This window comes from Olea europaea, unplaced genomic scaffold (assembly GCF_002742605.1).
Source record: "Olea europaea var. sylvestris unplaced genomic scaffold, O_europaea_v1 scaffold939, whole genome shotgun sequence".
Taxonomy (NCBI): domain Eukaryota; kingdom Viridiplantae; phylum Streptophyta; class Magnoliopsida; order Lamiales; family Oleaceae; genus Olea; species Olea europaea.
Window position 1 is genome coordinate 10,105 of NW_019267882.1, and position 18,181 is coordinate 28,285.

At 38.2% G+C, this 18,181-nt stretch overlaps 2 protein-coding genes across 2 annotated transcripts; both read left to right on the forward strand.

Annotated features, from left to right (window-relative positions):
* The first annotated feature begins 8,266 nt into the window (after positions 1–8,266).
* On the forward strand, positions 8,267–9,328 carry LOC111392540 (PRA1 family protein B4-like). Its single transcript, XM_023017905.1, has one exon. The coding sequence runs from the start codon at positions 8,384–8,386 to the stop codon at positions 9,029–9,031; it is 648 nt and encodes a 215-aa protein (XP_022873673.1). The 5' UTR covers positions 8,267–8,383; the 3' UTR covers positions 9,032–9,328.
* Positions 9,329–13,618: 4,290 nt separating this feature from the next.
* LOC111392533 (probably inactive leucine-rich repeat receptor-like protein kinase IMK2) lies at positions 13,619–16,731 on the forward strand. The gene is made up of 2 exons (XM_023017897.1): positions 13,619–15,782; positions 15,886–16,731. Exons 1-2 carry the CDS (start codon positions 13,892–13,894, stop codon positions 16,512–16,514), a joined length of 2,520 nt encoding a protein of 839 aa, XP_022873665.1. The 5' UTR covers positions 13,619–13,891; the 3' UTR covers positions 16,515–16,731.
* The last annotated feature ends 1,450 nt before the right edge of the window (positions 16,732–18,181 follow it).

The window sequence follows — 18,181 nt, forward strand, 5'->3', positions numbered from 1 at the left end:
ACAGATCATGCCGCTCTGAAGTATCTTATGACAAAGAAGGATGCTAAGCCAAGATTGATCCGTTGGATATTGTTATTGCAAGAGTTCGATATTGAGATCAAGGATAAGAAGGGCAGTGAAAATGTGGTAGCCGACCACCTATCAAGATTGGAACGGGATGAACCTGAGATGTCAGTGGACATCAATGAAATCTTTCCAGATGAGCAAATTTTTGGAGTATAAATAGTCCCATGGTACGCTGATATCGTTAACTACCTTGCTAAATCCATCCCGCCACCAGACTATTCTAGCCATCAAAGAAAGAAGTTCTTCGCAAAGCTGAAGTATTACTTTTGGGAGGATCCCATTCTCTACAGAAGAGGCGCAGATCAGATAATCAAAAGATGTATTCCTGAAGATGAAGTACCTGAGATTCTAGAACACTGTCACTCTTCTGCATATGCTGGGCATTTTGGAGCTTCAAAGGCTGCTGCAAAGATACTACAGTCGGGTTTCTATTGGTCTACTTTATTCAGAGACACATTTAAGTATGTGAAGAGATGCGATAAATGTCAACGAACCGGAAATATCTCAAGAAGAAATGAGATGCCACTAAATTACATCTTGGAGGTTGAAATATTTGATGTATGGGGAATAGACTTCATGGGATCTTTCCTCCCGTCATACTCAAATCAATATATCTTGGTGGCCGTTGACTATGTCTCTAAGTGGGTGGAAGCTGTTGCATTGCCTACTAACGACGCGAAAGTGGTGATAGAGTTCTTGAAGAAGTACATATTTACAAGATATGGTACACCAAGGGCAATAATAAGTGATGGGGGCAAACACTTCATAAATCGTCAATTAGAGCAGCTGTTGAACAAATATGGAGTGAAACATAAAGTAGCAACTCCATATCATCCACAAACCAATGGGCAAGTTGAAGTTTCGAACAGGCAGTTAAAGAGAATACTGGAAGTTACAGCGAACTCATCCCGAAAAGATTGGTCTAAGAAGCTTGACGATGCACTGTAGGCTTACAGAACAACATTTAAGACACCAATAGGAATGTCTCCATACCGCCTGGTTTTTGGGAAAGCGTGTCATCTACCATTGGAGTTGGAGCATTGAGCATATTAGGCTATGAAACAGTTGAATATGGATCTCAAGGCTGCTGGTGAAAAATGACTGCTACAACTTAATGAATTGGATGAGATGAGAATGGAAGCTTATGAGAACTCAAAGTTGATCAAGGAGCGCACCAAAAGATGGCATGATTTAAACATTCAGAGGCGAGAGTTTGAAGTTGGCCAGAAAGTGTTATTGTACAATTCTAGACTCAAACTCTTCCCAGGAAAGCTAAGAACAAGGTGGTCGGGTCCCTATACCATAACTAAGGTGATGCAATATGGGGCTATTGAAGTAAGTCACGAGACCAAAGGCACTTTCATCGTCAATGGGCAAAGACTGAAACACTATTGGGGCTGTAATTTCCCTACGCAGAAGTCCACTGTGCAACTCAATAACCCAACATAAGAAGATGCAGGAAAGTCGAGCTATCGACTATAAACTAGCGCTAGGTGGGAGGCAACCCACTGTATCCTTCAATTTATTTTATTGCATTTATTTTGGAATTTGTTTACATTTCGTATGTTTTATTAGGTCATCGATCATTCACGTATAATAGTCTAGGCACTACACGTTTATAGTTGCATGAGTCGAGGTTAAAGATAATGTTTTGGGTGTTTGAGTGTGAAGTAAAGAATTTCGGGGTTCAAAGTCGTTAGTTTTATTTTTCAAGATGTTTTTCAGGAAAAAAAAATTTGGTTTTGTCCATGCGGCCGCATGGACAAGGGGTCCATGAATGTTAATTGGGGGGAAAAATTTACACCATGCGGCCGCATGGAGCAAAAGTGACGGGTTTTAAACCCGTCACTTGCTAAACCAAACCATTTCCCCCCCATTTCATTCCCACACGATTTCCCCCTCCCTAATCCATTTTCACTCACAACATCAATCACCACCACTCTTGCACATCTACACCCTAACCCCACATTAATCCAAACATTGGCATACATTATCAAGACTTTTGGAGCAAAACTTTCACTATCCTTTCACAAACATCCAAAGGTAAGAAATTGAATTTCTGTGCAAAGTTTAAAATTCTTCTTTGATTTCTTTACATTTTCGAATTGGGTAAGTTTTACATTGTGATTGCATTGTGGATTGTGGACTAGCCCTAAGTGTAAATCAAAAGCAAAGTGAAGGAAATTTTCAATGCACACAAGGTGTTCGATTAAATGTCAATGATGCATATGATTCTAAATTTTGAACTTTTCATTTGTGTGATGATTTACATTGTTAATGTGAGACATACTAGATGAAGAATCTCCTGGAATTTCATTGGAAAACGTTAACCTCACATATATGTGCACATAACCACATAAATTGCTAAGCCATGTCAACTCACATCACTAACTTTGTCCATGTATTTTCCTAACCAAACGACCTCCGATGGTAGTGAAATTTGGATATATGCTAGACTAAAATGAGTACTTTCATATGCCCGGACCTTGTTCGGGGAAATTTCAAAATTTCTCGATAATGCTCAGGGCTGAAGTTGGTCACTTGATCATGGGTAGAATTTTCAAAAAATGCATGTAGAGTCATAATTTTGAGTTTTTCTCATTAATGCAATATTGATATTACATTGACTTCCATGCGTTGAATATTGCACATATTTTGAAGAAAGTTTGGGGGATTTGTGCTTGACATTGATATTCTTCATTGTTTCCTTATTTCACGAACTTGATACACTTCGTTCCTTATTTGTGCAGGATGCCGCCGAAAAGAACGTCAAAAGGTAAAGAAAAGGTTGGTTCCTTCTTCGGCACAACTCGCACCAGAGAGCTAGTAGGAGGTGTGCGAAGATTCTATGATGCCGAAACGTTAGCTCGATATGAGAACATAATACGCCATTGGGGCATGATACCAGAGAGACAGGTCCGGTTAGAGGATTTTCGTGGTTTTGAGTTACCAAATCTGATACAAATTTGTGGATGGGAGAAGATTGTAGAAAAGCCACACCCGATTTATGAAAGTTTAGTCCGTGAATTTTATGCAAACTTCAATAGTGAAATTGAGACTCCGGGTTCTGAACACTTACACCAGACATGGGTGCGAGGTAAGTGGATAATGTTCTCCCCAGCCGTCATTCATGACTTCTACAATCTTAATTTGGACAACGTGGTCCCAATTCCCGCTCAGTTCAACTGGAATGAAGTGGCGGAGGTTCTCTTGGGAAGAGAGTGCTTGGTCCCTACCCACTGCAGAGTGGCATCAAATTGAGCTTACTCCCTCCATAGCCATCCTTTGGGTCTTCATGTGCCATAACATCGAACCCACATCGCATCGAACAACTTTCACGGATCAAACTGCCGGGTTCATATATCATTTAGTCCGGGGATGTAAAGTTGATTTGGCTACTCTTATTTTTGACCAGATACACAATTTGGGAACTTGGGGAGATAGGCGATCTTCGATGATTTTCCCTAGTCTGATTAGCGGGATATGTCTTGCTGCCGGTGTTACAGTTGAGGCAGGGGAGATGCCTGAGAAATCAAGCCCATTGATAAAGCTCACCACATTTGAAGCTCAGGAACGAGCTAGGGTAAGGAAGAGAGAACAAGAAAGACTTGAGTAGCAAAGACAAAATGCGCAGGAAGAAGGACAAGCTGCTGAATATTTACACTTACCACAAGCCCCGCCACAACCAGTTGAGATGGATTTGCAGCTATTTCGACAGATATTTGCCGCAGCCACTGGAACTAGCAGAGACATACAAAATCTCCAGCAGAGGTTCGAGACAATGACCACCACAGTTGAAAAAGTGCAGAGAGACCTCTACTCCTCCCGAGACTACACAAGAGGTGCTTTGAATGAAGCCACAGCTGCGAGAAGGGAAGTGGAGACTATGAACGGTAGGTTGAACATGTACGCTGGGAGAATGGATGGCATACAATGACGTGTGGACGAGACTTGGGATCGCTTGGGAAATATGAGAAGTACTCTTCATGCCATTCAGGCCGAGCAAGCACAACAGTCTGAGTTGCTGAGACAAGTCCTATCTCGTTTCCCACCTCCGCCTGAAGATGATGCTGCAGGTCCCAGCTTCACACCACAACCACCGCATTGATTAGGGGAGTTTTGTTAATCTTTTATTGCCAACTTGTGTCCATGTTTTAAATTCTGTCATTTTAACATTACATTTTACATTGAGGACAATGTATTGTATAAGTTTGGGGGATGGTAGCATAATTTCAAACAAATATTCGGCATGTAATTATTTTGCATATTCACAATCCATCGTTAAGTTTGACAAGTTTCTGCATGATGCATGCTTGATGAGTGAATCTTTAAGAACATTTGCATGCTTGTGTGGGTTTGGTAGCCTTGCCGACTATGATATGATTATTGGACATGTATAAGCTAGAAACTGTGGATTTAGTACAGAATGTAATTTGCTAATACTTGTTGATGCATTGCTTGACACTCTTTTGCACGCCATTCATGTCACGTGTTAAGTTATTGATTGGAATTTTAGAATAAATTAGGAGAAACCTAGAATAACCCTCTATAACATTAACTCGTAATATCACTTTAAGATAATTTGGAGATGATTGAGCCATTGTAGGAAAACATAGAGATAAGTGGGGACTCCGAGCATGAAATTATAATGTGTGGATTGTTTAAACTCGAAAGGTGAGAAATAGGTGAAAGCTTTAAGTGAGGATGGTTTTAGAAGTCAAATGTCTAGAAAAACAAAGAATGGGCATAAAGTAAAAACTGGAAAATTATCACTTCTCTCAAAAAGCCTTTATGACTCGAGCAAGTAAGTCTGTAAGGGTTTAAAACCTGATGCCCTAAAACCAACTAGTTTGGGAGTCATCGGCCTAAAGCTCGTTACATGGGTCATATAGAAAGCAAGAAAATAGGAGAGTTGATAAAAAGTCATCTTGTCGAGCCTTTATAACTTGAGTGAATAAGACTGCAAGGGTTTAAAACCCGGTGCCCTAAAGCCAACTGGTTTGGGAGTCATCGCCTAAAGCTCGTTACATGGGTTATATAGAAAGCAAATGAGAAGATGACACAAAAAAAAAACAAAAAAACAAAATAAAAAATAAAAGCCCTCGTTGGACATTTGGTTGATAGAACTATAACCTCAATGCGAAGCAAGTAGCTTAGTTTAATCTTAAAGGTTGAAGCAATCAAAAATAAGGAGAGTCTCTACTTGTTGATATGTGAACTTGTAATGGTAAAATCTATCCAAACTAAGAGAGGGTAAGGATTAGAATTGTTTAAACTCCTAACCTTAGAATACACCCCGGAGAAATTGTGTGAAAAGAATACATTTGGGGATTGTGTATCTCTCGAGTGACGTAAGGATAAATTTGACCACTATGGGTCTGGGATAAACTAATCATAAGCTTGATATGTTGGCATGAGTTCACACACACACGTTGAGTATTGCATTTGATGAGTAAATATTGATTCAATTCTCGCACTCTTGATATTGTTTCTATTATTATTACTAAGTCCAATCCTAAGACACGGTAAGCTATTAAGCCATGTTTGTTTAGCATTAAGTCACTACATTGTTTGAGGACAAACAATAGTTTAAGTTTGAGGGATTTGATAAGTGCGTTTTTACACACTTATTTAGCTCACAAACATGACTTAAACATGGACAAAGTAGTTGAATTATGACTTAATCTTGTTAAATTCATGCTATATAGGTGTTTCTATGGAAAAGATGGAATTCAGAAAAAAAGAGCCGAAAAGGACCAAAACGGAACAAAGCGATAGTTCGAGGACCAAGTTGCAAATAATCCATAGATGAGACGGGAAATGGAATGAAGATTCAAGAGTGTTAAAGTTCAATCGGATGAGGAAAGGAGTCAAGAGGTGAAATATGGTCGAAGTATTATCAAGTATCAAATTTTAGGCGAAAAAGTTTTGCTCTTGATTTTGAGTCTCTACTTGAGATTCATTTTTGGCATAGTAAACATCAGAATTTGAGGAAGACTATTTCTATAAAAAGTGTATATCTTTGAGTTTTCTTCTCAATGCACTTTGAATCACTTCAATCGAAGATCGAGAGAGAAAGTTATGACCAAAATACTGAAAGCTGTCCGAAGAAAAAATTTTATAACCATGCGGCCGCATGGTTATAATTCCTTGCGGCCGCACAGGGTCTAGCAGGGATCCAAATGAGCTGAAAAATTGAACCATGAGGTCGCATGGCTTTAAGTTCGATAAAAAATTCTGAAATCCGATTTTTAATTGAAACTCTTTCGGAGCTCCGTGGGAACATGATATAAAAGCCAAAATTCATCAGAAATAGGGCAGAACGTCCAGGGAGAAGAAGAATACAACTTTTGGAGGCAAGGAACACAAATTTGAAGCCGATTTCACAAGGATTCAAAGGGGTTTTCAAGGTTTTATTCAAAATTTCAGATTTCAAGAACTTTCATACGGGTGTTCTTCCTTCTATTCATTAATTTCGTTTTGTTTTCTGTAACTATGAATCTTCTAGGATAGGGTTTTAATTACTAGGTGATCGATGAACCGTTGTTTGTTATTTTAATTCTATATTTCATGAACTTAATATAAAGATTCGTTGGATATTTTGATTGATTTACATGCATTAATTTTCTTCCGCAATTAGTGGCCAATGACTGTGTGAGTATTGATGACTTGTTTCTTACATTCGAGAGAAGTGGAATAGGTTCGATAAGGTGTAAATTAACATAGGGTCCGATAGGGGATAGAGATATACCCCTATGCTTTATGTAATTCTTAAATTGTTCACAAAACTACATGCATTCTTGTATGTTTGCATCATCCATAGAGATATAGGCTGGTGGTGTGCAAGAATAGGTCTAATATATATCGAGAGAGTATATTGAATAGAATTATGAACATTGAATTGGCAAATTTTCATCGAATCATTAATTTTATGAAATTAGGGTTTTTATAACTTCAATTGGGGATTCGTGATCCCAGTGACTTTAATTTGATTCATTTTAATAAATTAGCTTTTAAACTTGCTTAATTTCATTTACTTGAGTGTTTAAGTCGTTTAATTAGAGAAATTTCGAAATTAGGGTTTCTAATTGAGAAATTAGGGTTTTCAATTGAAATTAGGGTTTTTAGTTGAAATTAGAGTTTTTAATTGAAATTAGGGCTTTTTGCATTTAGACCATATTTTCACTCAATTAGATTCGGTTAAGGCTAGATTATATAGAATTGAACTACTCAATCTCTAAGGGACGATATTCGGACTTTTAAACATCCACTTTATTACTTGTTACGAACCGTACACTTGCGATAATTTTAAATTGAAAGAATTATTTCGTGAACACGTACCTAATGCACCTATGGTTCATCTCCAATTTCATCCCCATATGGAAGAAACAGCTTTGATTGTTCGCATGCAAGGAGAAACCAACGTCCCTCTTTCAATTGATGCTTCTCCGCGGCGTCAACCCACAAATTGGACCAACTAGCATGAAATTCATGAGAAAATGGCTCTGGGTAAGGAATCAATTGTTGCATTTCATCAATCAAAAGAAACAATCTTGGATTTGGCTTCAAGAACGGTCCACCGGTATTCATCTCCAATTTCAAATTCAGTTTCTTTTTATTATTATTTTTTCCCAATTAAAAATACCGTGTAACAATTAATCCATTTGGCATTCACCATCTAAGTGGCGCACCACATCATCGGACATGTCGGCATTCCGTTCAAATTTCAAACAATTGTCAGTTTAATAATGAATGGTATAACGAATTGGAAAATTCAATGATAAGTGGAGTGATTTTTAAAATTTAGTGACCTCCTAAAATTTTTTTGTAATATTCGGTGACTTTTTGGACAATTCACTCCAAATTATATTATGCTTTCTTTCACCTTTAGGATTTACATCTAAACAATAAATTGTAAGCACAAAGGATATAAGGTTAGAGGAAAGATATTATTGGTCCAAGAACATAATGTACCCCACACCAACTTAAGGTAAAGCAGTGAAGTAACCCTCATATTACACTCTCAGAAAATGCCTCGACGTATAACCAAAGTTGATATAGGTGGATGCATCGAGAATATTTAGATGATCGATATAAACAAGATAATATAATTTTTTTTTAAAGAAAATATTTATAAATATTTTTAAAGCTTTGGTAAATCGATGATAGAGAGACATTTCACCTCACATAGTCGCATGGATCCAATTTCTTTCTCATTTCGCTACCCCCAAACCGTATCAATTAAGCAAAAACGCTCCCTATATATAGATTTGTACGTTTCTGACCTAGAGATCTCTGAAACAAACCACCGAAAAAAATGGCTAATTCCTCTCCAGCAATTCTCCCAATTTCCAATCCCCAAACCACAACCGACGTTACAACCACCACCACTCAACAATCCGCCGTCCGTTCGCTGTTTTCGCAAATCTCGGGCACCGTTCGCTCGGGTCTCTCCAATAGCCGCCCTTGGCCGGAGCTCGTAGACCGATCTGCTTTCTCGAAGCCTGAGTCGATCTCCGAAGCCACCCTTCGGATCCGCAAGAACTACGCGTATTTCCGGATTAATTACATCTCGATCATCACTGTTGTGCTCGCGATCTCGTTGTTAACTAATCCTCTTTCCCTCTTCCTCCTCGCTGGCCTTCTCGCCGCCTGGTTTTTCCTCTACATTTTCCGATCTGCCTCTGATCCGCCGCTCATAATCTTGGGACGCCAATTTTCCGACCGTGAGACTCTTGTCGGCTTGATCGCCTCCACCGTTGTCGTGATCTTTCTTACAAGCGTGGGTTCCGTTCTTGTTTCTGCTCTCATGGTTGGTGTCGCCATTGTTTGCTTGCACGGTGCCTTTAGGGCTCCTGAGGATCTTTTCCTTGACGAGCAGGAGCCGCAGGCCGGTGTTCCTGGCTTCCTTTCTTACTTCACCGGTGCTGCCCCTGCCGCACCACCTGTGCCTGCCAGGATCTGAGGATGGATCAAATGAAACAATGGCGGTAATGATATTAATTCATAATTTTCTTTAGGTAAAAGAAGAAATAATAATTGGAAAGGAAGGATCAGAATGAAGGTTTATTCCAATATCTGCTACTATTGTTACTGGATCTGTAAAATTCGTATTTTTTTTTTAAATTTTATTTTTAAATTGTGCTTTTCGTAGGTGGAAAAGCATTGAACATCCTTTTTTTTTTCCCTGCAAGAAACCCCTGGATACAGTGTGTATGTTCAATTGAATTAATTTTGATATGAAGTTCTGATTTTGTCATCATTTTCTTTTTCCGAACACAGTGAAGTTGGATAATTGTTTGATTCTTTTATTTACTTGAAAGTGTTAAGGATCTGGACCTATTGTTGATAGAATTAGTGAGATTCGCTCACAAAACCTTTCCAAGTTGGTGATGTAATGCTGAGCTAGCTGTGGGATCTGCTGATTATTTGCTCAACTACGAAGAAGAAACTATTCAAATCGTGATAAATTGTTTCATTATTTGTTTCTTGATGCATATGGTTTTATGGGAATTTGGTTGATTTGATGGAAACCGAAAGATATTGCTACCTGTTTAAACCAGGATAATTCTGAAGTTATAATAATGGAACCCATATGATCTCTCAGTTGATCAAGATTGCTTGAGTTGGATAGAATTTGTTGCTTGAAAGAAACTAGATCTTGTAGCTCATTTTTACCATGTAAGTGCCTGAAATCATCCCATGTTTTAGGAGATTCCTCGTACTTGGGTGCTACGAGTTAGTGAAGATTTGAAGATTTGTAGTAATACCGAAACCCAATGTGATGTAAAGCTGAATGAAGGAGTCAACTGAGTTCTCCACGCTATGCCCACACAAGTGAATTCAGGTATTTAGACTTAAAAGAGTCGTGAGCAAGTCGCCATGGCCTGGCTGATTATTAGTTGAACAAAATCTGGGGCTTAGGATCTAAATCTGCAGTGCTTGTAAGATTTTCTCTTTAGCCGGCCCTGAACTAGAATGTTGACGAGTCTTGGTAGACAATCATACAAGATCTGATACAATGAAAAAGTTTCGCAATTAGTTTACGGATCATGTTAGATGTACCTAATTTTTTTTACCTAATACTTTACATACACTCACAATAGGGGTGTGGAAATCACATGTTGGGATTATTTTATTCACGCGGAGTCCACGTGCTTGTGAGAGTAGGTAAACCATTTGGTAAATCAAATTATGTACACTTAGAATTATCCTTAGTTTACACAGCAATTTTGGATAATGGGCAAATTCGGTCTTGTCCCACCAGATGATAGAGTAGGTAAACCATTTGGTAAATCAAATTATGTACACTTAGAATTATCCTTAGTTTACACAGCAATTTTGGATAATGGGCAAATTCGGTCTTGTCCCACCAGATGATAGAGTAGGTAAACCATTTGGTAAATCAAATTATGTACACTTAGAATTATCCTTAGTTTACACAGCAATTTTGGATAATGGGCAAATTCGGTCTTGTCCCACCAGATGATGGAGCAAAGGGTTGCCCAACAAATTTTATTATGTAACATTGTAGATATATTCAGCCTTCATGCTTTTTTTCTCCAATAATCTTCTCTCCCTCTTCACCAAATAGATTGTTTATAATTTTTGTGAATAGTATACATCTTTACGGAAAAGGTTGCATCGTCCTTATGTTGATCGCGTTATAATTGACGTTTTTTAACTAGTAAAATTTGTAGAAGAAATTTGGAATTATTTGATTTTCTTAGTCCTCTACGTTCAGATAGAGAGAATGGGTTTAAATCGGGTATCCTTTACATAACCATCCATATAAATACAATAGATAGCAAAATAAAATTTGGTACATTTTGCAAATAAGTTTGTCACAAGGTGTAGAGTTCTCTTCCTCAAATATACGATTGTGACAGGTAATTTGGGAAAAGGGAAAAGGGAAATGGGAAAATTTCATAAGTGAGATTAATTATAGCACATTTCAAAAATAAGAAAAGAAAATAAGTTTCAAATTTTAAAAATTAGATTTTTTTTAAAGAATTATTTATAATTTAATTAATTATTTATTTATTTTAGTAATTAAATATATTTAAATCACTTTATATAATTTTGTCACAAATTAACGATTTAATTTGTCATTTATTATTTTTTGATCACAAATCACAAATTTTATGTCACGAATTATTTTAATGTCACAATTCAAAAATTTTATAGGTCACAATTTATTTATCGGTCATAAATCAAAAAATTTATGAATCACGATTTATTTATTGGTCACAAATCACATATATTACAAGTCACAACTTATTATACAGTCACAAATTATCAAATTATTAGTCATAGATTATCAATTTTTTAGGTCACTCATTATTTTTCGATCACAATTTATCTTTCTTATTAATCATATATTATTTATTAGTCACAGATTAATCAATTAATGGTCGCAGTCAACCAAATAATTTGTGACTTCCACCAACACTTACGATTTACAGTCACAATTTTTAGGTCACGTATTCAATTGTGAGTCACAGTTACAATTTTCAGGTCACGTGTCCAATTGTGAGTCACAATTGAGAGTCATGATCATAGTCACAATTTTCATTGCCACCACAGTCGTCGTTACACACAAATCCCACAGTTGGGAGTCACAGTCACGATCCACAACCACCGCAACCACCCCAAATCATCGCCACCACCGTCACCGCCACATACCACCACCACACTCTGTCACAGATAGCCAATAGATCTATAACACCACACACCTCCACAAGTCGCCACCGTCGCCGCCACACAAACACCTCCACCAGATCGCAACCACATACCATCACTATCACTATTACCACCACCACCACAAATCACCGCAAAACAATACAAAACGTCACCTGTTTGCCACTGCACTGACCACCATCATCGCCAACACTACCACCATCAACATCACGACCATCAACACTACCTCCTGTACCAAAAATCACAACCACTATCTCAATCACACCACTATCACCATATTCACCAAAAAAATCCCCAAATTCGATGCAGCTGCCATCGCTACTTCATCTCTACCACTGACTTGTGAACAATAACTACCACGCCTCCTCAAATTCACAACAGACAGCAGTCGAACAATAGCGTCTCGACAGTACCTCTACGCGGAGTGGCAATGGGCTGAACCGATAGAGATCTCGAGTGGCGTCTCTCTAGCAGTGCTCGCTACATACAAGTTGAGCCACCGATGGCTTGTCCGGTGACGAAGGCGCTTGTGGTGTCCATTAGAGCAACTCCACGCCGACTGTCGAAGTTTGAAATGGAGAGAGAAAGAGAGAAGGCTGAGTAGGCAACTATAGAGAGACGGGAAAATGAAAATAAATTAGGATTGGATAATTTTGTATTAAAATATTTAATTTAATATTAATTTTTAAATATATTAATTAATTAAAAAAATTCTGATTGGTGAAATACTAAACATAACATCTTATTTATGAAATGGAAATTTTTAATCTATTAGGATATGTGATTTTCACTTGGGAAAATTGGGCTAATGGACTTGTGTCTTCTGTTGGAGTTTTGATATAAAAAAGTTGGACTTGGATTATTTTAAATAAATTTTATTTATATTTTTAAATAGTTAGACAAAATAGCAATTTTTGCCTCGAAAATATACTGTTGCTTGAACAAGATCGGGCAATGGTAGGCTCAAGTTTTGACTGGACAAATTGTCATTTCTTACATAATACTTTTAAATACATAATCTTCGCATATACTTCCCTACTTTTATAAAGTAATGATTTTTTTAATTAAAAACAAACTTAATTACAAATTAACGTCGTAAACTGCAAATGAGATGAAAAAGATCATTTAAATAATTTCTTACAAATTGATGAGTTGTCGAAAAGAAAGTGGAAGGGATTTTTTCATTTCATTGATTAGATTTTGACCCAATCAAATCTTATAACATTATCTATTAGAAAACTAATCTGTAAACTGTGATGTACATTTAGTACAAACGAAAAGAGAATGTTCATTAGTTAAAAGGCATACAAATGGGCTATTAAATTCATATCTCTAATTGTAAAATAACAAGACCATCACACACCTCACTAAACAACATTACAATGTGTCACATCCCGCGATTTACCTCCCTCACAAGGCTCTAGGGGCAGGGCATTGGGGTCTCTAAAGGTTGGGGTTCAACCTTTTTTTTTTTTTTTTTTTAAACAACATTACAATGTGATATTACAGGATTATTTGGTTTTATTTTGTAAATTCCTCCGGTACTGATAAATTTTATTTTATTAAGTAAATGATGAAGAGATGATACACCAAAAAGCTAAAAGGAGAAAGTGAAATTGCAAAAAAGGAGGAGTTTGAATAGTCAAAGATGAATAACGGTCATAAAAGCTGTCAGGTGCCACGAGCAGGTGGAAGTGGAACCCTATGAGAAAATAGCCGTTAGACATTCCCGCGTCAAACACGGTCTCTTTCAACAAAAAATAAATAACGTACTGAAAAGAAAACTAGCCGTTGGGATAAACTGGAAAAAAAACAGTGTAAATGTTTTCTTCTACTGAACACAGATTTTGTCTTCATTTTCATTCTTCATAAGTCCTAGATTTCCTCCCACTCTCTCACTAAAAGATTTTCACATACCCTGTTTCCAGACACACTCTCTTTCTTATCTCTTATTTATCTCCTCTGTCTCAGTTCTTTCAATAAATTTTCTGTACTAAGGTTTTAGTATAAAGCATAAAGCAGCACCCAGAAAAAAGCTTGAGAGATAAAATAATCCTTGTTTTATACTTGTTTCTTGATTAATCCTTGTTCTTGTTAAAAAAAAATTGGGTGTCTTTGAGTGTTCATGGATGATCAAATTCAGTTGTTGACTCAATTGAGCAACAACTTACCAGAGATTATGCAATTTCAGCTTGAAGGAGAAGCTGATTGGAGTTGGAATTCATATAAAAAGAAAGAAAAATGGAAGCAGGATTCATGGCTAAGAACCCACAATTTTTTCTGTGTTTTTCTGCTTCTGTTTCTCAGTTTTGGACTTGTTTCAGGCAAGAAATGGGATGGGGTCGTTGTAACACAAGCTGATTATCAGGCTCTCAGGGCCCTGAAACATGAATTTGTTGATTTGAGAGGGGTCTTGAGGAGCTGGAATGACAGTGGTATTGGAGCTTGTTCAGGTGGGTGGATTGGAATAAAATGTGTTAATGGCCAGGTTATTGCTATCCAGCTCCCATGGAAGGGATTGAGTGGTCGGATCTCAGAGAAAATCGGCCAGCTTCAAGCTCTTCGCAAAATTAGCCTCCACGACAATGTTCTAGCCGGTCCAGTTCCTACCTCTCTTGGGTTCCTTCCGAACCTCCGAGGTGTATATCTTTTCAATAACAGGCTTTCGGGCTCGATCCCTCCATCAGTTGGTAACTGCCCTCTTCTTCAGACTCTTGATGTTAGTAATAATCAACTTAACGGAATGATTCCTCCCAGTCTTGCAAATTCCACCAGGTTATATAGACTCAATCTGAGCTTCAATTCTATTTCAGGGCCTATCCCTTTAAGCCTTTCTCAGTCTCCCTCTCTTATTTTTCTTGCTCTTCAACACAATAATCTTTCAGGCTCAATTCCAAATACTTGGGGTACCAAATCAGTAAATCATTCTTACCAACTCCACACTCTGACTCTAGATCATAACCTTCTTTCTGGGAAAATTCCCGCTTCTCTTAGCAAACTGGGGTTACTTGAAGAGATTAGTCTGAGTCATAATCAAATTGATGGGGCGATACCTAATGAATTCGGTAACCTCTCTTCTCTGGTAACCTTAAATCTTGAAAACAACAAACTCGATAACCAGATTCCAGATTCCGTTGGGAAATTAAGAAATCTCTCCGTTCTGAACTTGGGCAACAACCAGTTCAAAGGTCATATTCCAGATACTATTGGGAATATCTCTGGTATCACCTTCCTCGATTTATCTGAAAACAATCTAACTGGGGAAATTCCCAAGTCCCTTGTCAATCTATCAAATCTTGCTTCTTTTGATGTTTCATATAATAATCTCTCCGGTGTTGTTCCATCCGTTTTGGCGAGGAAGTTCAATTCAAGCTCTTTTGTGGGTAATCTTCAGCTGTGTGGATACAGTAGCTCAACTCCATGTGCTTCTCCTCCACCGGAAAATCTACCTTCCCCTTCAAATGGGGCACCAAAGAATCACCATCGAAAACTGAGTACGAAGGACATAATTCTCATAGGAGCCGGAGCCCTACTTGTTGTTCTACTAATTCTGTGCTGTGTATTGCTATGTTGCTTGATTAGAAAGAGAGCAGCTTCAAAATCTAAAGACGGTAAAAGCGGGCAGGCTTCCACAGTTCGAGGTGCAAAGCCAGTTCCGGGTGCAGAAAGGGAAGTTGAATCCGGCGGTGAAGCTGGAGGAAAACTAGTTCACTTTGATGGTCCATTTGTCTTTACAGCTGATGATTTATTATGTGCAACTGCAGAAATAATGGGAAAGAGCAGTTATGGGACCGCGTACAAAGCAACATTGGAGGATGGTAATCAAGTTGCTGTGAAGCGGCTAAGGGAGAAGATCACAAAAGCACAGAAAGAGTTTGAAATCGAGGTTGCAGAACTTGGAAAGATTCGACATCCAAATATCTTGGCCCTTAGAGCTTATTACATGGGACCTAGAGGAGAGAAGCTTCTCGTCTACGATTATATGTCGAATGGCAGTCTCTCATCCTTCCTTCATGGTAAGCAATAAAGCTAAGTTGAAATTTTATTCAGTGTTCAGTTGAGTCGTGTCTTGTATTGATTGATTATATTAACTACCTATGACGTTTTTTTTTAATGCAGCAAGAGGACCGGAGACGAGCATTCCCTGGCCAACAAGATTGACCATAGCTATTGGTATAACCAGAGGACTCTGCTACCTTCACAGCGAAGAAAATATAAAACACGGGAGTCTTGCATCGAGCAACGTACAACTTGACGAGCACAACAATCCCAAAATCGCTGATGTTGGCCTATATCGACTGATGACGACTGCTGCAAACACCAACATGATTGCAACTGTAGGGACGATGGGATATTGCGCGCCAGAGCTTTCAAAACTCAAGAATGCAAGCACCAAGACTGATGTCTACAGCCTTGGAGTAGTCATATTGGAGCTCTTAACAGGAAAATCACCCAGTGAGGCAACCGATGGCCTCGACCTGCCCCAATGGGTAGCATCTATTGTGAAAGAGGAGTGGACAAATGAAGTTTTTGATGTGGAGCTTATCCGGGAAGAATCCAACACTGGTGATGAATTGCTCAATACATTAAAATTAGCTCTGCATTGTGTCGACCCTTCTCCATCAGCTCGGCCTGAAGCACGGGAAGTTCTTCAGAAACTGGAGGAGATAAGGCCAGAGCTGGCAGCCAGCACAGCAGCAGGCCCTAGTGATGACATTGCTGGTGCGGTTGCCGGAAAAACTGAATGAAAGTCTATAAAATTTGCTGAGATGAAGGAAGCAGGACAACAGATATAAACAGACAAGAATCTTTTTATTTTAAAGTATACATACAGTTAAGATTTGTAAGCGTTATTCATTTATTCATTTATTTTTTATAATGCCTGTCTTAAATAAAATCTGGTCTTTTCCATTAGTTTAAACATACACCTACAGCAGAACTGATGACATCAGCCCAAATATTTTATTTACTTTGTGTTTTATTTATATCATCTTTTCATTTCATTGGGCTTGTCTAGTGGGTTTGGTCCAATCCCCCTTATCTTTAGGGTTTTTGTTTTCACTATTTAAACGTAATTGGGATAGTTGATGATTATAATGAACTGAAATTAGTTGTCTGCTCCTAAAATTTCTCAAAACGATGTTTTCCAATTTTAATCCTTTTATCTAGATAACATCGTAATCCAAGTTCTACAATCCCTAATTCAACTTAAATTCCATTCACTCCAGCAATCCTCTAATTAACCCATTTCCACGAAGCCCAACACATTACCCAATAATTGAACCCAAAACATCAAAACAACAAACCCTAGCCCATTATATACAATACCCAACCAAGTCCAATACATCCAAGCCCATTACCTTTCTCCAACTCGTGTTTATCTTCCTCCCCGTCAATATTCTAGAGGCCGAATTCTCTACGACATCGGCGCTGCCGCTTCCCGCCGGTACCCAACCTGCCACTACTCCTGCTGACACCACCCACGCCGACGACGTCACTCTCCTACACTGTCGAAATCACGATCGTAGCCTTGCAGCAACTAGCCACTATCTCGATTTCTTCTCTACACACCACCACTTAAGAACCCACAGTCACCACCAGTTATATATTTCCCGACCATCTCCACATATAAAAGCCACAGTCACGACACTTTCCTCCCCACTAGCGGGATAACCTCAACTTCTCCCAACATTATATACTCAGCAAAGCCCAATTCAACCACTGCCAAGAGCTACAAATCTTCATCATCTGCCTCAACACCTATCGCCAACCTAGTCTTCTGCATCAATTGTCGTTTGCATTCCTGCCGCCTCCACCGCCGACAGTCACGTTTCCATTGTCGACATTGGTCATAGTTGCGGTCCAACCTGCTTGCTCACACCATCACCGCATCAGAGGGACATTTATCACCAAAATCACTGCACTGTTACTTTTCAGGGGACAATTGGAATGATTTCAGGAGTCGAAAACATTTGACACGAAGGAAAGGAAACAAGCATACCTAGGGCTCACGCGTCATAATTTCGTCAACTAAACAGTAGGGAGTCCTTGATCTCTATTTATTATTGGTTTATGCTACTGCTTCATTGTAAGATTTCATCAATTAAAATCTTTGTATTGCTGTTGTCTTTATAATTTTAGCCTTAAAGCCCCACTTGATCGGAACTATTGAACGAATTGGCTTCCCATTGTTCCCCACTTATCAACGTGTTTGGAGAATTTGACTAGTGTTTGACCTCTTACTTTTCTATTTTACATGTACCAACGGTATTAGCTTGCTTTGGATTTATTTAATCCCAAAATTTAAAATTAAAAAAAAAGGGTTTAAGTTGTTATTTTTCGTTGCTTGCACTTATTGTTCATTAATCTCTCTATTACACGTCATTTATATGTTAATACAGTGCATGCATAATGG

What these genes read in the sequence shown, in the direction of transcription:
- LOC111392540 (XM_023017905.1), top strand. Translation starts at nt 8,384, where the DNA reads ATGGCTAATTCCTCTCCAGCAATTCTCCCAATTTCCAATCCCCAAACC.
- LOC111392533 (XM_023017897.1), top strand. Translation starts at nt 13,892, where the DNA reads ATGGATGATCAAATTCAGTTGTTGACTCAATTGAGCAACAACTTACCA. An exon ending in TCTCTCATCCTTCCTTCATG is followed by an intron (nt 15,783 to 15,885) that starts GTAAGCAATAAA and finishes TTTTTAATGCAG; the next exon opens with CAAGAGGACCGGAGACGAGC.